The sequence below is a fragment of the Triplophysa dalaica genome, chromosome 9 (assembly GCF_015846415.1).
Source record: "Triplophysa dalaica isolate WHDGS20190420 chromosome 9, ASM1584641v1, whole genome shotgun sequence".
Classification (NCBI taxonomy): Eukaryota; Metazoa; Chordata; class Actinopteri; order Cypriniformes; family Nemacheilidae; genus Triplophysa; species Triplophysa dalaica.
The window spans coordinates 19,448,378-19,469,951 of record NC_079550.1 but is presented as its reverse complement, the minus strand read 5'-3'; the positions used below and the strand labels follow the sequence as shown (position 1 = coordinate 19,469,951).

General features: G+C 35.6%; 2 protein-coding genes and 2 long non-coding RNA genes across 7 annotated transcripts; 1 reads left to right on the top strand and 3 right to left on the bottom strand.

The window, feature by feature from the left end:
- Positions 1–1,223: 1,223 nt before the first annotated feature.
- Positions 1,224–6,122, bottom strand: LOC130428677 (uncharacterized). Of its 4 annotated transcripts, none has more exons than XM_056756861.1 (13): positions 6,028–6,122; positions 5,440–5,499; positions 4,308–4,691; positions 3,821–4,108; positions 3,365–3,658; positions 3,247–3,285; positions 2,680–3,018; positions 2,258–2,554; positions 2,035–2,140; positions 1,909–1,965; positions 1,800–1,826; positions 1,631–1,685; positions 1,224–1,459 (listed from the first exon to the last, which is right to left on the bottom strand). In XM_056756861.1, the coding sequence occupies exons 2-12, from the start codon at positions 5,468–5,470 to the stop codon at positions 1,655–1,657; spliced, it is 1,893 nt and encodes a 630-aa protein (XP_056612839.1). In that variant the 5' UTR covers positions 5,471–5,499; positions 6,028–6,122; the 3' UTR covers positions 1,224–1,459; positions 1,631–1,654. The 4 variants fall into 4 exon arrangements, with proteins under 4 accessions (XP_056612839.1, XP_056612840.1, XP_056612838.1 ...); XM_056756862.1 differs by having other exon boundaries at positions 1,224–1,431; XM_056756860.1 differs by having other exon boundaries at positions 1,224–1,685.
- Positions 6,123–6,681: 559 nt separating this feature from the next.
- On the bottom strand, positions 6,682–11,653 carry LOC130428693 (sialic acid-binding Ig-like lectin 14). The gene is made up of 13 exons (XM_056756884.1): positions 11,566–11,653; positions 11,121–11,178; positions 10,632–11,012; positions 10,200–10,493; positions 9,995–10,094; positions 9,852–9,890; positions 9,643–9,675; positions 9,448–9,495; positions 8,935–8,961; positions 8,756–8,797; positions 8,570–8,614; positions 8,451–8,469; positions 6,682–8,320 (listed from the first exon to the last, which is right to left on the bottom strand). Exons 2-13 carry the CDS (start codon positions 11,161–11,163, stop codon positions 8,258–8,260), a joined length of 1,134 nt encoding a protein of 377 aa, XP_056612862.1. The 5' UTR covers positions 11,164–11,178; positions 11,566–11,653; the 3' UTR covers positions 6,682–8,257.
- Positions 11,654–15,737: 4,084 nt separating this feature from the next.
- LOC130429103 (uncharacterized) lies at positions 15,738–18,038 on the top strand. Its single transcript, XR_008907538.1, has 2 exons — positions 15,738–16,020; positions 16,379–18,038. It is a non-coding gene; the product is annotated as an uncharacterized LOC130429103 (long non-coding RNA).
- Positions 18,039–18,830: 792 nt separating this feature from the next.
- On the bottom strand, positions 18,831–20,515 carry LOC130429018 (uncharacterized). The gene is made up of 6 exons (XR_008907525.1): positions 20,425–20,515; positions 20,237–20,291; positions 19,920–20,020; positions 19,704–19,744; positions 19,484–19,576; positions 18,831–19,120 (listed from the first exon to the last, which is right to left on the bottom strand). It is a non-coding gene; the product is annotated as an uncharacterized LOC130429018 (long non-coding RNA).
- Positions 20,516–21,574: the final 1,059 nt, after the last annotated feature.

Below are 21,574 nucleotides of genomic sequence, written 5' to 3'. Positions count from 1 at the left end.
CTCCTGAACTCGACCGCTGGGGGTGGAGTTTGTATTCGGCAGAGTCGGATGCCAGTCTCCCTCCGATGCTGCGAGCGACATCTCATCTACGTCACACATCGTTTCCGAGTGTGTGCGTGAGGATCCGGACGGTATGCCACCGCCGGTTGGGGAACGTTCAGAAGAGCGAATCGGGGTGCGATCGGCCCGTGAGCACTTGGCTGGCGGGTTTACGTTCGCAGAGTTCCCCATATCACTAACGCTGCTAACGTGGGTGGTCATCGGGGCCGTAGCCACAGATGTCACAGCCCGGGTAGCAGACGAAATTGTGGCTGGTTCCCGTAGGAAGACAGCCACCCGTGACCGCAACTTCTGAATGACAATCTGCCCGCAGTGCAGGCAGATGTGTCAACGAACGCTGCTTCAGTGTGCTGGACGCCCAGACACCTAATGCAGCGATCGTGTCCATCCCCCTCCTCGATGAGGGTGCCGCACCCAAGAGAACAGCGGGACATGCCGCGCTGGAGAATGCTCAGTCAGTCCTGAAAAGGACTTTTAGAAAAAATCTCTAACACCTCCGGAACCGCCGAGACGCCCAGGGGAAGGTCGCTGCAGGAAGGGACGATCCGCTGTAACACGTCGTAGCACCAGCGTGTAGTTGTAGAGGATTGAATCCTGAGTTGTACTCATGAGCGATGGCTCTGAAGAACAAAAGGTAAGTGAATGCTGCACGCCGGCCTCCTTTTATACCGGATTTCCGGGGGCGGAGCCCGGCATGCAAATTGCATTCGCCAAATTTCATTGGCCTTTTCTATAGTAGTCAGAGTTGATTGGTTCTCAAGGGCGAACCCCATCTGTCGTTCTCGACACAACGTCGAGAGACCGACAGAAAGGGAACATGTTCCAAATATGCTTTCACCAATAAATTGTTACTTCTGTGTTAGATTGTAAAACATCATAATATGTTATTTAATAAACATTAGCATTTGTGACATACTGTGACAAACATTCTCGGTATAAAATGATGTTTGAATGTTAGAAGATGTGGTAACTATAGATATAAAAAACAATTCTGTTTAGGCCCCCAAAAGCTGTGGTCCTGTAGCTCAGCAGCACTGCATTGTGGGATGGATCACAATGTATTTCATGTCAATGTTATGTTGCATACTTTTAATTTTGTAAAGATAGAAACTGACATACATATTTGAAACTGTATTAAAAAACTGAAACGTGGATTTCATCTGTAATTTCAGTGGGTTAGTCAGAGAAGGACAACTTTATTTATATAATATGTCAAAGTATAATTACAAATTTGTTATTCCTTTCGCAATTAATTAAGGCATCCAAAGACTCACATATTTGTCATGTCTAACATCATGTATCTATATCAGATAGATTAAACCTCAGTAACAAAACAAACACAAGAATAGATCCAGTCATTTTGTTTTGCTGCTATAAAGCCATTCAGATTGTGGTATTTCTTAAAAAAGGAAACAAAACGGTAGTATTGTAACTCTTTGGATATTTTTGAAGTAAAATGTTAGATATATATATGCCTTAACATAAATATATGACAAACTATAAACTGTATTTATAAAAAAACAGTAATTATTTATATTTACAATAACAGATATCCAAAATATTCACACACCTCCTTGTGATACTTGAAGGTTGCTCACCATGGTATCCGAACAGATCTTTTATTGCTTAAAAAGACAATGATTAGCTTACATTAGTAAATCTCCTATAGCTGATGGATAAAATTAATATCAGGGTATGTATATGACTAAATGTGAATGTATATAGTAGAGAAAAGATACCTTTTATCCAATGTTTCGTTGTTGAACCTTGACAGGAAAATAAGCACAATCAATTAAACCAAACACGCAAAAAAAAATACTTTTTGTTATCATTTAATACTGTACTTGCCTGATATTATTTTCATGACTACTGTTAGTCCAGTCAGCTCTTCCTTCAGACATTCTGCTATAATAGGATGACAATTGTTTTAATGGGAGCGAAAACAAAACACACACAGTCATAATCGTAACCTACCTGCGTCGTCTCTTGTATATGATGAATCCAGCGCAAAGGAGGAGAAAAACAATTATGGGTATTATGACAGACGGCCCAAGAACCTCCACTCCAACACCTTGAATTCCTGATGATAATATACTCACTGATCAGAGATCATCAAACAGTAAAAAGTGCCACAACACTTGTTTCAGAATATAACAAAAAAACGAAGTCTTGAAACCTTTTCTATGACTAAACTTACTTTGAATATTTACTTCAGTTGATTTATTAACCACCGTTCTATCCCCCCAAAATGCTGCACTGCAGATGATTTGATCTTCCTCTTCGTATCCGGTTGGGATAAAGGTCACATTTGAGACTGTTTCCCAAACTCCTTCACCTATACTCCGATGATCCACTGTTTTTCCAGCAGTTGGGATGCTCCAGGTGATGCTGGGGGGGTGAGAAGGGCACGTGTGTTTGACTGAGCATTTGATGGTGACGTTTGTCCCGGGCTCGATGTTGTCAGGGATTGGTGACATCACAGGTTTGTCTGGGGCTTGTTTGATTACACAAGAGATAAAAAACTGCTCAGTGCAAATATTTTCACACATTTGTAATCAAAAAGTGAAACTGCTCAAATAAGTGGGATATTCAAAAACATTGATGTGAATATTTTTGTACCTTGCATTACAATGAACACACAGCTGTGGTTAAAAAGGTATTTCTTATTTTCTGTTTCTGCTCGGAAACAGAACGGCCCATTGTCATGGTTCTGCACATTATCAATCTCCACCGTACAGTCCTGATCAATTGAGTTTCCAAGCAGTTTTGTGCGGCCTTTGAAGTTGTCCGAGACTTTGCTCTGTCCAGAGTGGAACATGTAACCTTTCTTCGTAAACCAATGAACCCAAAGATGCACGGCAAGTTCCTCATGCATCTTAAAACTGCAGGGTATCACCACACAGGAACGAGGTAATGCAGTGAGCCTGGGAACCACGTCTGCTTCATACACGCGATCAGCTAAAAAAGAAAGACCATCAATAATATTATGCATTTGAAGAAATTTCCACAGTATTTCCACAACGGTTTTCCATATATATATACAGGTATATATAATATGAACAGACAATAATAAGCTACAAATTGGTACATATTGCCCATTGTTGACAGTTTGTATTTCATGTTTGATTTTTAAAGTATCATTGCAGATAAAGATGAAGCTCAAAGAAATATAACAAATTATAATACTGTTTTTGATTTCAGGATCCACCAGTCTGGGCTCGTAGTCTGAAAAAATAAGATATGGAAAAATATGAGACGAGAAAAAAAATTACACATTGTGATTTCACGTTTTCAAATTACATACATTCTACATGTATGTCAACAGATGCTTGAACGTCCTTTCCCGAAAATTTTGCGGTGCATATCAATTTCTTCCCCTTGTCTTTCCTTTCGGCTGAAAAGGTGATGGTTGAAGAGGTGGCTGAATTAATTCCGGTAAGTTTGGTATTCTTGTTTGAGACCTGCATGTTCTTATAGTTCCATGAGATGCTTGGAGGATCCTTCTGACAGGAATTGTTGATAGTACAAGTGAAGTCCTTTGAAACACCCTCTATGACATCTGCACGGTCAGGCTTAATGATTATATTGGAATAGATACCTGAAATTAAAAGGATTAAAAAACATAATGTTAAACCAGATCAGATTTTGCAGCGGAGTGCAAAGAAATAATACAGCACACAAAAAGAAACAGAATTAGACAAAACTGAAGAGCATCTACGAAATAAGTAGGCCTACACATATTCTTTATGCATTAACTCACACGCTGAATTTTTGTTCTTTGTAGCTCTTGCTGTTATGCCTCCATAATGCTTTACAATACACTCAATGTCTGAGCTCTCAGCTTTAACAACACCTTTGCGTGTCAGAGTGATTTTCCATAAACCACCTTCAATAGGGTCATTCTTTATTTGATCAGATCCTTCTAAACCCTTCAGAATGATGTTTGGTTTGCTGTATGGACAGCTGTGGTAGGTGTGACATGCCACCGTCATGTCGTCCCCGGTTCTTTCGCCTCCATAAATATTGATGGTGGGTGACTTCGGCTTAGCTGCATACGGAATTGTTAGAATGAGACATAAATACTTTAAGGACAATTATTTTTTTAACAACACCTTTATGTTAAATATCTTCATTTTCAAATATTAAGTTTATATGAAATGGAGTCATGAGATAATGGCTACAGTTTTGTCACTATCATTGACAAATTTATGAAATTTTGATTTATAAATGAAAGAGTGTTAACATACTGTCCACATTAATCGTGGAGGTGACGTCAAAAAACCTGTAAGTGCTTTTTCCAACATTTTCTGGGTCAATCCACGTGTACAATTTCTCTCTATGGTGGGACTGATCAAGCTTTTTAATGAGAAGACTGCACTCTCTATTTGTCGGGTCACCATTTAAATATGTTTTTTCTTTGAACTTGTCAATGACGTCATTTGGATACCAGGGATCATAAACTAAAGGGTAGCCTTTAGAGACCCACTGATACCACACAACTCTGTTTGGGTTGGTGGGTGGATACGATGTGTAGGAGAAGGAACATGGTATAACCAGACAGGACCCTTGGAGACCATGAATTTCCTTTGGCATAGTCACTTGCCATCCCAAAGTCTCATACAGCAGAGCACCTGTGGAACAAAGCAGTAGAATTCTTTATTGCTGCAATTCCCAAAAATGATTAGACATGAAATATCTTTGATTATATATGATTTCAATCTTAACGACATAAACAAACGTAACTAAGCATGCACTCTTTTGTGACCCCAACTGAACTTCCGGTAGACATTCACAAATTGGCGTATCTGTAGTTTATTTCTAACAACAATCAAATTAAACTGAGAAGAACTGTTACTTCGGTAAATTGCCTCTCTGCGATACCAAGCTCTACCGCTCGATGTCAATGTACTATACGGTTAGTTTAAATGCGACCGAACTACTAGGACCCATTCAACAAATTGTTTATTTAATTAAAATGAACATATAACAGAATTCAACAAATCATTTATTCAATACAATAACATTTAAATAATAATACAAATTAATATAAACATCAATAAAATAAAATATAACAGTTATATTATTAGACACTAGGCAATCACAAACCGGAGGTTTACTGGGGGTCAGGAACACGCGCGTCAGATGAAACGTTATATAGACTAGAACAATTAAGTAAAATCATTTGGTTCAGGATAAAATACAATGTAAAATTGCTAATAAGAAAATAGGCACTGCATTGTATTTGTAAATACTATTTTATCTTATACTTGCTGCCACACAAGAAAAAGTTGATTATGTTTACTGTCTCATTCTCATTATGGAAATTCGTAGGCCAATGACATGAATGAAATACTGTAGAAAAGAATGTGCACACAGTACCTTGGAAAAGTATAGAAAGTAACAAATTCATAGCTTCTTCTCAAAATAATGTTTTTGTATCTGTAAAAAAAAGAAAAAGTTCATGTTAATAACATGGACAAAGATTTACAGGGAATACAGTGTACATCACTTAACCTTCACAATTGTTATAATCATAAAAGTTTTTCGCAATTCACACTTTTTACAGCTTATCTGTGGCACCACAAAAATCTATGCATCTGAGATCTAGCAAAAAATATAATATTTGAAGCATAAATACACAAAATCCTAAAAATAAAATATATTTTTGTATTACATGTATTTAATATTTTATTTCATGTTATCTGTAGAGGACAGTATGACATCAGGTTGTTTAAAAAAGCCTATACCGTAGGCAAATAATGAAACAGTAATATTGCATTTAAATATATATATATTATACTTAAAATTAAAGGCCAAACTAAAAGTCGTTTTAATGCTTTTTCATGACTTCGACATACATGCAGGTTCGCAAAATTTGCAAACAACTCCACCATGAAAATACAAAAAGCAGAATTACTCTAGACAGGAGGCTACTTGACCTAAAAAAAACTTGAAAACATAACATACCTTATTTCTTCTTTATTTTAACCTTATCGGTCCAGTTCTCTGCACAAGCAAACTGAGAGCTGGTAAATTTATACTGCAGAAGTGTGGAAAACAACCTTCAGAATAAGGAAGTGAAGAACGTTTTTTATTCTTTATTTGTTTCTTGGTTATGCTACGCCTACTGAAATGTAAAAAAAGACTCATCTTGACGAGTTTTCGCTTGTGAATTCCCCACCTAAATCTGTTGTTGCTTTAAAAAGCATGCTTTAAAAAATTTGCTGACATTTAATCTTTTCATTTCTTCGGAACCCGTATGTGACTATTTCTTTTAAGAATATTTCTTTTGAGAAACTACACAATTGTCATGAAATGAAATGTAGTTATCATGTATACAAACAGAATTTGCAGCAATAATTAATTTCTAGAGCTAAAGACAGATCCAGATTGCACACAAAGTTACAGCAAGTCCTGCACAATACATCTTTTCTAAAACAAATGATATGTTATTGTAATAGTAGAATTGAGGCTTTTTACTGAAAATAAGTACATTAAGAACTATATACATCTTAACTAACCATTATTGGAGTATAGACTGTTAGGTTTAGGTTAGGGTTGCATATATACGATTAGGAGAATAAATTGACATGTTAGCAGATATTAGACGGACAGTATACAAATTCTTTATTCAAGTGTCTTAATTTGTACAATGTGGACTATCCAAAAAAATCATCAAAAAATGCATTTAAAAAAACATATTTTTAGAAATTGACTAAGTTCAGATGTGCAATACTTCCCTGGAGTGACCCCTAAATACCACAATAAGAAAAAGGAACTTGTGATGCAATGATTTTTAATGAACAAACATGAAATGTTTGATCTTCAACTAATTAACACAGACATTATATGAGACAATACAGAAATACAAAAATCCTATGGTTTCAAAATATCTCAAAGGAGAACTGTTCAAAAGATTAAACAAATAATTAAGAAGTATTTAGGATGCAGTGAAGTACAGAATATAAAAAGATTTAAAAAAAGTTATATTGCTGTATATCATCAAATACAATATTACATAGTCACATATGGTACTGTAAGCAGTATGGTCAGTTATAGGCAATCTACTTTGACATCAATAACAGTTTTTCTATTTTGTGATAGTTGTTAAAGACCTTCTTGTGTGATCTACTGTGTGATCTACTTAAAGCAGTTGAGCTTTCTGTGGGCTTCAGAAAATCCATCAGGTCCTGCACAATATTTATATTTTCAGCATATTATGCATGTTTGATCCCTGTTCAGGAGTGATGTTGATCTTTCCGAGCAAAGGATCAGACTCACACACAACTATTACAAACACATTCAGTGATGCTCAAAAATAAAACATGATACATTACGGCAATAGTTTAAAGGGAGTCATTAGCCAAGAAAAAAAATATATTACTTTCTATATTCCGCAGACATTTTGAAAAATGTTTTTAATCGAACAATGGAGGTACCCATTGACTAGTTCTGGTTTTGTGGCCGTACAGTAGAAGTGAATAGGTGACGGAGCTGTTTCGGTAACCATAATTCTTCAAAATATCATCTTTTTTATGTGAAATGACAAGAGGGGTTAACTTCCCTCTAAGTTTATCACTCACACATATGTAGAAAGAGCTATTTAAAACACGATTGGATGAATAATTTTTCACAAAATTTTGAAAGATACAGACAGCTAAATGTGAAATTATATTCTGAAAGTTTTAAAAAGCCTTTACAAAACAATAAAGATGCAATGCCATGCAATATCTATAACACTCTGGTATGTTTGCTTGCTGTATTATGCTAAAATAAAAACGATAATATGTCTATACATTAAAAAGAGAGAGAGACAAAACAAACAAACACAATAGAATTGAAGCAGATATTTGATTATTCGAAAAGAAGAGCTTGTTAATATTGTGAAATATTTAGCAAATTACTGAATTTTTTAAATGTATTATTAGTGAATCTAGTTGGGTTTCAGTAGTCTTACATTAACCCTTACATGCATCAAGGTCACTATGCAGTGGTCAGCTACAGTAACTCCTCAAACAAAAATAAAATGTATACTGCTCTCTACGCTGCAGTGGACAAGTGAAAATATAAAAAAAGTTGGAATAATAACTCTTATAGGCCTACACACATTTTTTTTGACTGACTTTGTCATAAATTCATGAATTATAGGGTCAAAAGAGTACGGAGCCCATACAATGTTTGCAATGTGATATTTTCATCAAGCATTTCCGTATATGTTGAGATCTGCCGTGTTGGTGTAGTCATCATCATAATCATGACCCTTCAAAACATATTTAGAAAAAAAATCAGAAGTCATTACTTATTAGACATTAAAATGACCTTTTTATGACCTTATATGACCCATTGAACAGTACGTTAAATAAATTGATATAATAGAGACTCATACTCACAGAACTGGATTTGGCCTGACTGAGGTGAATAATGAAAATGTAAATTTAAGAAGAAATAGGCAACATTAGTAATGTCTTTCTATTTTAAGGGCTTGTATCTTTCATTAAAAATACTATACCTCTTTGGGGATGGCATTCGAGGTTTGTTTCCTGTTTTGTTTGACCTATGAGGAAAAATGTTCAATTGTAGTAATGTACTTATATTGGTGGCTTTTACATTACATTACATTACATTACATTGGAACTATAAGTATGACATCATCACAAGTAAGTCTCAAATCTTATTCATAACAGAAAACATTCACCTCTTGTCCAAATTGCTGTCAGTTTGATCCCCATGGCCTCTCCTAATAAACATCACAAAAACAGATGACAGTGTTGACATTTTTAAAATACCTATAAAGCTGTGAAGATGTTCATTTTTAACTTGGGATTCCCCAACAGATACACACAGTTATATTACAGATGCATGTTTTGTGCATACCTTGAAAATCTACCCCAAATGGACCTCCTAAATTAAAAAGAAGAACAGAAAACTATGTAAATGAGAGGCATCCATTTTCACATTTAATACAGTCATATCTTCATTTCCACATTTAATGTGGCACCACCCTCAACTGCACTGATAAGCATCAATTGAAAAAAAGTTTCCATTTACATTTAGAAATAGACAAGTGCATGTGTGAATATTCAGCAGACACAATTTTTTTATGCTCTTTTCAAATGAGACCAAAGTCGAGTAAATACCACACAACAGCTTCTATTATTTTCAATTTTTTAATTGTAATGACATAACAGTCTTTGCTGCCATACAAGTGATTATTTTCTAGTTTACACACAAAATCTAACGATGATGAATCTTAGATTACAGAAAATCGTATTTTAGTGAAAAAATGCAAATACATGTACAAAAATTGAACTGGAATTCTAGCAATGTTATAGATACAGGAAATCTTCACAAAAAATCTTGTCCTACAGGCCATTGTTGAGCACTTGCCTCTGATGTCTTCCATCTGACTCGCTGTTGTTTCCACCCGAACGGAATCTGGTGATTAAACACAAATACAGAAAGTCACCAATTTAAGTACATAGTGGTTTGTGGTTTAAGTGGTTTTTGCTTTCGAGACTACTAGTGTCTAATAAATAATATAAAAATATAATTTAACACAACTAATTTGAAAACATATTTTACCTCCGAGACATTCTTGATAGACGACTGAACATGCTGAAAAACAAGAATTTATTTTAATTAAATCACATTTAATATTCTAATTGAGTACAGAATTGTTAGATATTGAAAAGAGACCTGCGGCCTATGGTTACACAGGACGCAAGTGTGCACTAGGCGGACACATGCCTAAAATAAAGTTTATTTAATAAAAAAAAAAACTCATTGCCCACCTATTGTCATTTCTGGACTGGAGATCTTCAATACGCTTCCTGGAAAATAACGATATTTCAAATACTTTTAACTTTTTTAACTTGACAGATGCATTTTCTTTAGTGATAATTCTTTGGTGTGTTGAAATGGATCCAGAACTCACTTGTATCTCTTGACCAGGAGGAAACATACTACTCCCACTAGAAGAGCAGCTCCAAGCGCACAAATGGATGGAATCAGGATGTGGTTGTAAGTTGCTTGTTCTGTTAAAATCATAGAAATGCAATCGTTTCTGTATAATTTTAACAAATCTTTAAATACAGAATGAACATCTTTCAGAATCCTACAAGGGGTGTATAAACATATACCTTTCACAAAGACTGGACGGCTAGTTTCATATCCCTTTCTCAGACCATGGTATTGGACTGTGCATATAATATTGGTGTGATCGTCCGCACTGGTTGGTGTGAAGGACAGAATCGATTCCACTTCCCAGTTCCCATGACCAATATCCTTATAGGTCACCAACTCTTTTCCTTTGTGGCTCCAGGTGAGAGTGGGCTGATGGGATGGGCAGGTGTGTCTAACAGAGCATTTAAAGACTGCAGGTTGACCCTCATGAACAGAATCATCTGAATGCAGCACTGGTGGTGGGGCATCGACTATACATATGTTGTGAATAAAAATGCACATTTCACATAGAAATTCCAGTGTACTATACACAAAAAAATGAGATGTATAAAAAGCATATAAAAGATATGTACATGTTGTTATTAGTTATGTTTAAGAGCAACACTTACCGATCATATTAAGTCTCACACAGTTTTTCACAAAGGAATATTTGTCTGTCACAGACGTCTGTAATTCAACTCTAAAACAAAATGGGCCGTTATCGTGGTTTTTGACACCATCGATCTCCAAAGAGCAGTTTAAATCACCCAGCCGACCAGCCAATTTTGTGCGCTCCTTGAAATTGTCTGCAATCTGTGTTCTATCCTCATGGAAGATGAAGTAATTCCAATCTTTCTCTTTGTGCCAAATACCACTCTTACGAGAAGAGGGCTGTACAACTCCCGGGTATTTGAATGAACACGGCAACACAACACAAGATCCTTCCAAAGCCTTTACTTCAGACTCTACTTCGACTTTCCAAACATCAGCAAACACCGAAACGCCAAAACCTGGGGAAAACAAAAGAAAATGTGATGGATCAGATGAACAATGTAAGTTGTTAAAGGAAATTCATGCAACAAAAATTTTAAAGAACAAGATTGAAAGCACAGTCATACCCAGAAGCCAGTAGATAAAAACTGCTGTCTTTGCCCCCGTCATGCTGGACTGACAAGACTGAGGGAACAATTCATCAAAGCATATTAAATAATCATGAAAATTGTATTGTTTGAATCTTGACACAAATTATTTTGCAACTGACGTAGAGACAAAACAATGTGATGTTTTGGAGATCTCTTATCAAACATCTTGTAATAAATCGGCAGTGGCAGAGAATGCATACAGACGAATACAGAAATCTTCTAACAAAAGAATATTAACTCAAATTTCTGAATACAAAAATCTTGTCATAATTCTTTTCATAAATGCCAGTATTTTGTGCATATAATATACAGCGGGGACACTGAATTCAAATGAAACCATGAATTTTCATAAAAACAAGTGCTAAAGAAATAAATGAATAATACATGTCAATACATTTTCCAAACTTAATCCAGAACTTACCTTATTTTAGGAGTGAAAGTGAGAGACCTTTACTTACTGAATCGACCTGAGTTCGAGACTGATGCTCTTAAATCAACATGCGTTTCTGCAAACAGGAAGAACATTTTACACATACAGAACTTCAGAAAAAATATCAAACCTCTAATTTCAGTTCTCATTTTTCTGCATCCCCCGAGGATGCTGTGATAAAGAGCATAAGATAAGCACTTCACATAAACGTCAATAGATGTTTCCACACATATTCAATTTGTAACTAATGAATTATTTTTAGGAGACGATTAGTGGACCTTTTTCCAAAATACCAGTAAATCAGTATTGGAAATTGTACGGTATGCGTTCATCTAAAATTACCAGTATATTCTATTGGTAACACTTTAGTATAGGGACCAATTCTCACGATTAACTAGTTCCTTATTAGATGCCTATTTATAGCATGTTTGCTGTTTATTAGTACTTAGAACATATTCAACATGACCACATTCTACTTCCCTAATCCAATCTAATACCTAAACCTATCAACTACCTTACAAACTATTACTAAGCAACAAATCGGTAGTTTACTGAGGCAAAAGTCATAGTTAATTCTTTACTGAGAATTAGACCTTAAAATAAAGTACAAAAATGTTATCAGATGTCAAATAAAACTGGAAAAACCTACAAAGAAAAAAATACCTGATATAAAAGGGTGCTTTTAAATGCTTTCGGCCCCACGCCTTGGGGCACAAGAAGGAGGAGAAAATTGCACAAAATTAATTCATTAAATCAAAATTAATCATTAAACAAAATTAAACAGAGATCATTGATTGTTCAATGAAGGGGAAAGTTCTTTGCCTTTTTTTGTGGGATTCTATATATGTCCAGTTAACATAACCGCTTTATTTAAGGTGCAAAACATCAATGAAATTACTATATAATGTATGCACAATTCATATATACGACGGCGTTTTAGTGCCACGTTAAAAAAAAAAAAGATGTCGCGAATAAAGTCGAAATGTCACGAGAATAAAGTCGAAATGTTACGAGAATTAAGTCGAAATGTTACGAGAATTAAGTTGAAATGTTAAGAGAATAAAGTCGAAATGTTACTAAGATAAAGTCGAAATGTTATGAGAATTAAGTCGAAATGTTACGAGAATAAAGTCGAAATGTTACTAGAATAAAGTCGAAATGTTATGAGAATTAAGTCGAAATGTTACGAGAATAAAGTCGAAATGTTACTAGAATAAAGTCGAAATGTTACGAGAATAAAGTCGAAATGTTACGAGAATAAAGTCGAAATGTTACTAGAATAAAGTCGAAATGTTACGAGAATAAAGTCGAAATGTTACTAGAATAAAGTCGAAATGTTACGAGAATAAAGTCGAAATGTTACTAGAATAAAGTCGAAATGTTACGAGAATAAAGTCGAAATGTCACGAGAATAAAGTCGAAATGTTACGAGAATAAAAAATGTATGAGAATTAAGTCGAAATGTTACGAGAATAAAGTCGAAATGTTACTAGAATAAAGTCGAAATGTTACGAGAATAAAGTCGAAATGTTACGAGAATAAAGTCGAAATGTTACTAGAATAAAGTCGAAATGTTACGAGAATAAAGTCGAAATGTTACGAGAATAAAGTCGAAATGTTACTAGAATAAAGTCGAAATGTTACGAGAATAAAGTCGAAATGTTACTAGAATAAAGTCGAAATGTTACGAGAATAAAGTCGAAATGTTACTAGAATAAAGTCGAAATGTTACTAGAATAAAGTCGAAATGTTACTAGAATAAAGTCGAAATGTTACTAGAATAAAGTCGAAATGTTACGAGAATAAAGTCGAAATGTTACGAGAATAAAGTCGAAATGTTACGATAGACTTAAACATGCATCACCGTTAGGAAAAACACAATCACAACTTCTGTTTCATGCTCACTTTTAGTTTATTTAGAGCTTCTGTTTTATTAAATATATAAGTGTGAACTTGTAAGCAAGTGAGGCCACTGTTGTATTGTGAGTCATCTAATCCACATCCTGTTCAAGCTGAGTTTAGCGGTAAACATCAGGACCACATGGTGACATGACAACAACTTAGACTCATTCACAACTATTACATTCAGTGATGCTCAAAACTTTAACATGATACATTAAGGCAATCTGGTTTAAAGGGAGTCTTTGGCCAAGAATCTTTTTTTTTCCTTTTGAAGAATGTTGGTTATCGAAAAATGGTGGTATCAATTGACTAGCATTGGTTTTGTGTCCGCACAATAGAAGTGAATAGGTACCGCCGCTGTTCGGCAACCAAAATTCTTCAAAATATCAATTTATCAATTGGATGAAAGGGTCGAAAGAGTATGAAGCCTATGCAATGTTTGCAATGTGATATTTTCATTTAGCATTTCCGTATATATATTGAGATATGCCATTTTGGTGTAGTCATAATCCTAACCCTTAAAAACATATTTTGAAAAAATACAGAAGTCATTACTTATTAGACATTAAAATTACAAAAAAAGTATGACTTTATATGACCCATACCAACAGTACGTTAAATAAATTGATATAATAGAGATTCATACTCACAGAACTGGATTAGGGCTGACTGAGGTGAATAATGAAAATTACTATGCAAGTCAATGGGGGCTTATTTTAAAGTGAACTACTCGTTTAATGATATTCTATACAGTGGAGCACCTTTTACCTATAATACACATCCTATTCTGGATAGTTTATAAAACGTGATGGGTAGGTGAAATATAACAGATGCATGTTTTGTGCATACCTTGAAAATCTACACCAAAATGGACCTACTAAATTAAAAAGAAGAACAGAAAACAATGTAAATGAGAGGAATCCATTTTCACCTTTAATACAGTCATATCTTCTTTTCCACATTTAATGTAGCACCACCCTCAACTACACGGATAAGCATCAATTTAAAAAAAGTTTTCTATTCCGTTTATAAATGGACAAGTGCATGTGTGAATATGCTTTAGACACATTTTTTTATTTCCTCTTTTCAAATGAGACCAAAGTCGAGTAAATACCACTCAACAGCTTCTGAAATCAGATTTTTTATTTTAATGACAAAACAGTCTTTACTGCTATACAAGTGATTTTTTTCCAGATTTCACACAAAATATAAAAAACAAAGATACCAGAATACAGAAAATCCTATCGTAACAACTCACAAACTACATCCCCCATAATGCCTTGCACCTGCACTCTTCCGGCCATATTGATTTGTCTGCCCACCCAAATGGTAATGACTTTCACCTGAACCTCATCAACCGGAAAATCTATGTTCTCCCTTTACCCAAGCTGTTTTCCAAATGACATACTATACACTATGCACTCAACCATCTAGCATATGAATTTCAGAAGAATAGCAACGTTCCAAATGGAATACTAAACGGTTTTACTAACCGGAAGTATATCGGTTTCCCAGAAGACCGCCAATGGCGTTAATGGACTACTTGCAAGTAGTCTTCCATTTTTTTCTGGTAACCGTGTTAAGCGCATCTACATGCGGAGATCATTGTAGATTATTTCTATTTGTAGGGTCATCAATTCATTAAAACAAAAAATCATTTTTGTTTGGTAAACATGCTTTAATGTGGATCTTTATGATAGATCTTAAATTAGGAAAAGTTTACCTCCTAGTATGTTTTATAAACGTATACTCATCTGCCGCATAATAAAGCCGTTGAATGCACACCCTCGCTTTGCTAAACGCTGTTTCCTAACGGTTTAGTCTTATAGATTATATTTTTAGAAATTTTTAACGACAATAAAATTACACAATACAGAATGATGTGTCCGTGCTTTCTCACACATGAAACACACCGGTATTTAAAGTCTGTAATTGTTTAATCCAAACAGTGCAGCTATGATTCCCTTATAGTCTCTTTCAGTCTTCTGTAATTTGCATTTGGCCGTAAAATGTCTGCAACGGAGTTTTGTGTGAGGAGAAAAAGTGAAACGCTATCGTTCACCAGCCATTACTTTCTCAGATCTTTTGAAGATTGTGTACCTAGTGATGTTTACAAATTTCTTCTTATGTCGCTGATAATGTATGTATGTATAAATCCTATATTTAATCGTTTAGGTTTCACGGTAGCAAAATCCCATAGTTAATAAATATAACCGGAAACTAGTGAGTTGTGCGATTTCAAGTCGGAAGTACGTCACGAGCCTACATGCAAGTATTCCATTGCACGCCCCAATGCGTGTAGATAAAAACATACATGTGCATTGTTCATTTAATGTAATTTTCATCTGTTTTGCCCTGCACAGTCATCATCAGATTGAAGCGTTATCACCCTGCAGAAGAGTTTTGCTTGAGCAGCATTTGTTAGCCCAGCGTCCCTTCCGCTACGTAAGCGAAACTGCGACCGTTGAGTGCGTGAAGTGTCCACAGTTCCACACTTCATATTTGATATTCATATATTCAAGGTTGAAAAATTGCATCATCCAGGTACTTACAGTGCACTTAATTTTTGAGGATTTTCAATGTGAATGCACTACTCACACTATTTATACCACAAAATTTTGTAGAATTGTGCATAAATTCGTAATTTGGGACGCTCCTTCACCCAGTGTTTTGAGTCTGGTCTAGATGTATTTAGTGATACTTGTTTCGTACCCCTTGTTGGAAGATTTTTACCTGCTGGATTTTTGTACATTCCTATGGATGTTTGTGGATTGTCCTGTTTTTCCCTTGGATGTGTTTAGATTTCCCGTTTTTTGTTCCTGAGTTCACCTTTTTGATTATTAAACCTTTCACCTTTCACTTTACCACTGTGGCATCATTTATGATCTGTGAACTGTTACAGAAGACCAAACTTACACAACGCGATGGCCACACCATATTCATCACCGGACCCCTTCACCATCCTAGAACCCTTTACTGACCCCTATTTGGACCTGGACGACTTCATCTCTCCAGAGAACCAGTAACTGCAGCTCTTTCAGGACGGCATGTCTCTGGAGAGGTATGTGGAGGACTTCTTCGAGGCGTGCTCGCTGGTAAGTTGGAACGACCACGAATGTAAACATTTATTTTTGTCGGGACTGGATGATGAGCTGTTCGCCCTCAATATGTTTCCCGACGTGGATGAGTACCCCATCAAGGAACCTAGTCATCCAGACTGCAGGGTGTGAATTCTGGGTCGGAAAGAGTGATGGATGCGGGTACAGTAGTCATCTGGTCCCGGCAATCGATGGTGGGGCCAGGAACCACAACGACACCGAACCCGGCAAAAGACACAGCAACTTAGTCAGCGTTCATCCTGGAGCCCAAGCTCCGAGGTGCGTCTGACCCTGACTCTGTCTTCGTCAGGCTCATCCTTCCCTCCAGCTCTACCTACGTCCTCACTCTCTCTGGCTCTGACGTGGTCTATCTTGGCCACGCCTTCTCCTTGGTCGCTTGAGCCATCGGTTTCACCTCAGCCCTCTGGACCGTCGGTGTCGCCCGGGCTCTCCGTCTGAGTGGCTTCACCCTTGACTCCTTTCTCTTCATCTCCGTCGCTCGTCCCCAGGGCTACATCTGTCTGGCTCCCCCTCCTTCGACTGACTGGGATCCCTTCCTCTCGGCTGATCTCTGGGTCATCACCCTGTCCTCCTGCACTGGACTCACCCCTTGATCCTCCAACTATCTCCACCATCCCAGCCCTATGGACTACCCCCTGCCACCCTCCCTTTGGAAATGCCTCACCCACCTCTTGACTATTGGATTCATTTATCTATACAAATACATATACAAATATGTAACTGGAATCCAAACATTGTTATAGATACTGGGCATCTTCACGCAAAAATCTTGTCCTACTGGCTATCTGATGTCTTCCGTCTGACCCGCTGTTGTTTCCACCCAAACGGAATCTGACGATTAAACACAATTACAGAAAGTCAGCAGTTTAAATTAATAGGTTAAAAGCGGTTTGTGCTTTTGAGACTAACAGAGTCTAATAAATAATATAAAAATAGCGATGTTAACACAACTAATTTGAAAACATATTTAGACGACTCAACATGCTGATAGAAAAGAATTTATCTTTAGTGAATCACATTTAAGATCCTAATTCAGTACGTAATTGTTAGATATTGAAAAGAGACCTGGGCTGGGCTATACCTTAAGAGTGGTAGCGATTTATTCTTAAAAAAGCAACGTAGTGATAGGAAGGTTTCGGGAAACCCAGCCCAGGGGTTTGAGGTTATTTTTTCTCTTTCTTATTGTAGAATCGTGAACACTGATCCATAACTGAAGCAAGAGAGGCCTGCAGTTCTTTAGATGTTGTTCTCAGGTTCTATTCAAGTGATTTCATGATTCAACAGGTCTGGCACGCTTGAGTTTGGCTGTTGCAATTTAACTTGGTTATTAAATTCATCAAAGTTAATTCATGATTTACCAAGGGGAGCAATTACTTTTCCACATAGGGTCAGAAACGTTTGGATTGTTTTTTCCCATAATGAATAAAACGTCATTTAAAAATAGCATTTTGTATTTACTCTGGTTTTCTTTATGTAATACATAAATTAGTTGATGATCTAAATCATTTAAGCATCACAAATATGCAAAAAAATTATCCGGAAGGGGAAAATACATTTTCACACCACTGTATATCCCAATCAAAGTGTATCATATGGAACATCAAGCCCTCTTATAACCCAGGACGAAAAATTTGGAGCAAGGAAAACAGAGGATCAAGTTCATTTGGACACAATGGATACTCTTGAAAAAAAGACTCTCTCACTCCAAACGACCTCTCTCCTAGGCATGCTCTTGGTTGGCAGGAGTACATTTACTGTCCTACGGCCAGGCTTTCATTCCAATCAAATAAAATCAAGAATAAATTAAAATATTTCTCCTTCCAGAAGACATTAGACATACATCACCATTCCGAAAAAACACCATCACAACTTCTGTTTCATGCTCACTTTTAGTTTATTTAGAGCTGAACTCTAGCAATAAATATATAAGTGTGAACTCGAAAGCAAGTGAGGCCACTGTTCTATTATGAGTCATCTATTCCACATCCTGTTCAAGCAGAGTTTAGTGGTAAACATCAGGACCAAATGGTGGCCACATAAACACAGAATTTGCTTTTGCATTTGCCAAAGCCGACTTCAATCATTGTTAGTTCTTTGATAAAAAAAACTATTGTGCTTGGAGTTTTCTTTTCTAACACACTTATAATTGTAGACTATGCCACCCTGTTAAAGCAAATTTCCCACAAAAGGGCACACGGGTTCACTAGTGTTAACAAAGTACAAAAGACGTGGATATCAAAAAATACAAAGTTTATTCAATGCAATAATAAATAGAGTTTAAAAAGTTGTATAGTATCAACAGCAAATAGTTCCAACCCCCACACACACACAAAGGAGAGTAAGGTTTACCATAGGCAGGTAAGCTATCAACTAGCCAAAGGTTTCTATATCACAAATTATAACACCAGGTGCACAAGTCTCACTATACACACGGTGAAATCAATCATCAATGCACAGGACTCAGTGACCAGGAACCCACCACCGCACAACAAGACTGGCTAGCTGCCTGCCTTGGACCTTGACTCCTGTAACATAAGCATACAAAAAAAAGCAAACAAACTATAATGTTAAACAAACAATCCAAAATGACCATAACAAAATAACAACAAATAATAAAGAAACAAAGGAACAAGATTTCTAGCTCCTGCAACGAGAGCCGAAGTAACTTACAGCCCTCTAAATTCTTAAATGAGCTGGGTGGTAAATAAACGAAATAAGTTAATAAAACAGAAAATACAGCACAGGTGGCACACCAATAGAACCAGATTGTTCATGTTGCACTCGAAAATATTGCAGAAGAAACGTAAAGCATTACTTTCTATCGTAGATAGAACTAAGATGTGCAATATGTTATATTTTTATAAAGTTACACCACACGGTGATCTTACTTTTAAAAGTAACTTTTCCTTAAACTGCTTCTGTATAGCCGCCTTCGATCTGGTTCACTGTTGTTTTCATCTGAAAGTGTTTCCAACGGAAGTCTGTCAAAGTGAATAAACGTAAATGGTTACATACTCCAACATACTACTACTACAAATACAGAATTATCAGCAGGATCCTTGTCAGATATTACGACTGCCCACAAAAATGTATGTAATCGATACTTACATATTGTGATTTCTGGCCTGGACATTTTTCTTACACTTTCTCTGAAAGATTTTTAAACAGGACCAAAAGATAACAAAAGAATGCAATGCATTCACATAGTAAATCAAATCTTCCCATATTATTTACATACAGTTATTGAAACATTCAACTAAATGGAGAAATTTGGCTCGTTCTGGTGTCAGATATTATTCTTAGTCAGTATACGTTAGTACTCACTTTTATCACTTGACTAAGAAAGAAACAGAGTCCTCCGAACACAAAAACAGCTCCAACCCCACTGATGAATGAAATCAGAATGTGCTTGAGAGTTGCTTGTTCTGAAAAAATCACAAATAAATTGGGTAAAGGTAAGCATTGACATATTAAATAAAAAAAAAGTTTTACAGCAAGCACCAAAACACAAAAATCTGGTTACATTTTTTTTATAAAACAGTGAAAATAACTGTGGAATTAGATAAAGCATCTTAAGTAATAAAATAAAATTTATATAAAGAAAATGAAATGCGTAGAAATGCGTTAATGTACAGTCATACCCAGAATCCAGAGCAAAACAACTATCTTTGCCCTCATCATGCTGGACTGACAAAACTGAGGAAATACAACATCATAGCAAAGCATTTAGAAATGACTATAGCATTTTAAATGAAACAAACTTTTAAGTGAATCGTATTGCCTCTTGGCTGGAATGTCAAAGTGAAAGTTGTAGAAAATAAGAACTTACGATATATCATTAGCAAGAGTGATGAACATCTAATGACTGAATAACAATGAGATATAAACTGGTGCTCTGAAAACAACGTGCTTTCATAAGGAAGTAGTGATGGGAGAAATGAAGCTTTTCGAAGCTTTGATTCAACTGAACCAATTAATTTGCAAAATGATTCACTGTTTTGCACTAGAAACACGGCCAGTGCGCCACCTACTGGTAAAAATGGGCCAAACTCAATCATAGATTTGAACAAATTAAACAATCATTAGATTTTTTAATGACATTATGTTTAAGATTTTGATGTTCACAGAACTAGTCTCAACCAGTTCTTTATATATATATATATATATATATATATATATATATATATATATATATATATGTATATATAGATAATGTTGTATATTTTAGTATTTAACATAGTTAACTTGTGTTTTTTAACATTACTGTTACGTCTCTGTGTGTGCGTCTGTTTTTTATTTTGTTTTTTCCTCTCTCCAAATTGTCGATCTCCCTCAGTTTAAAGTTTGAAATGGATAGTTGATTTGCACCGTGTTTTTTTCTTTGTATCTCCTCTGGCTGTATTTATGTTGTTCAGTTGTTTTTGTATGTATTTTTCAATAATTTGTATACTGAAGACATTTGTGAGTAATAGTATATTATATTTAATATATATATATATATATATATATATATATATATATATATATATATATATGCAGGAGCCAATTTTATACATACCACTAGGTGGCGTATGGTGACATATATGAAGGTCAAAGAGTAATAATTGGGGTCAGGTGTGAGGCTGGTGGAGGGAAGCATACACACTAAAAAATGATGGGTTAAAAATAACCCAACTTGGGTTATTTTATAACCAAACCGCTGGGTCACTATTGCACCAGACCAACAGTAGTTAATTTGACCCAGCAAGATGGGTTGGTCATTTTTAACCCAACAGATGAGTTAAACATTCTACCCAAATGCTGGGTAAAATTCATTACAATTCTGGGTTGATTCAACTACATATTTGTTATATAGTGTACCCAAATGCTGGGTTAAATTAACCCATATGCCAGATAATTCTAACACATTACAGTACAATTTAAGAAATTAAATTGCAATAGACTACCCATAGCTATAAAACTGTTCAACTACAAACCTA

Coding starts and splice junctions, on each gene's coding strand:
- LOC130428677 (XM_056756860.1), bottom strand. CDS start 5,470: ATGAATTTGTTACTTTCTATACTTTTCCAAG. Junction 3,286..3,364: donor TGTTGACATACATGTAGAAT/GTATGTAATTTG, acceptor TTATTTTTTCAG/ACTACGAGCCCAGACTGGTG. Junction 3,019..3,246: donor GGATCCTGAAATCAAAAACA/GTATTATAATTT, acceptor TTTCTTTTTTAG/CTGATCGCGTGTATGAAGCA.
- LOC130428693 (XM_056756884.1), bottom strand. CDS start 11,163: ATGACGGGGGCAAAGACAGCAGTTTTTATCTACTGGCTTCTGG. Junction 10,095..10,199: donor CCGTCCAGTCTTTGTGAAAG/GTATATGTTTAT, acceptor TGATTTTAACAG/AACAAGCAACTTACAACCAC. Junction 8,962..9,447: donor TCAGATGGAAGACATCAGAG/GCAAGTGCTCAA, acceptor TTTTTAATTTAG/GAGGTCCATTTGGGGTAGAT.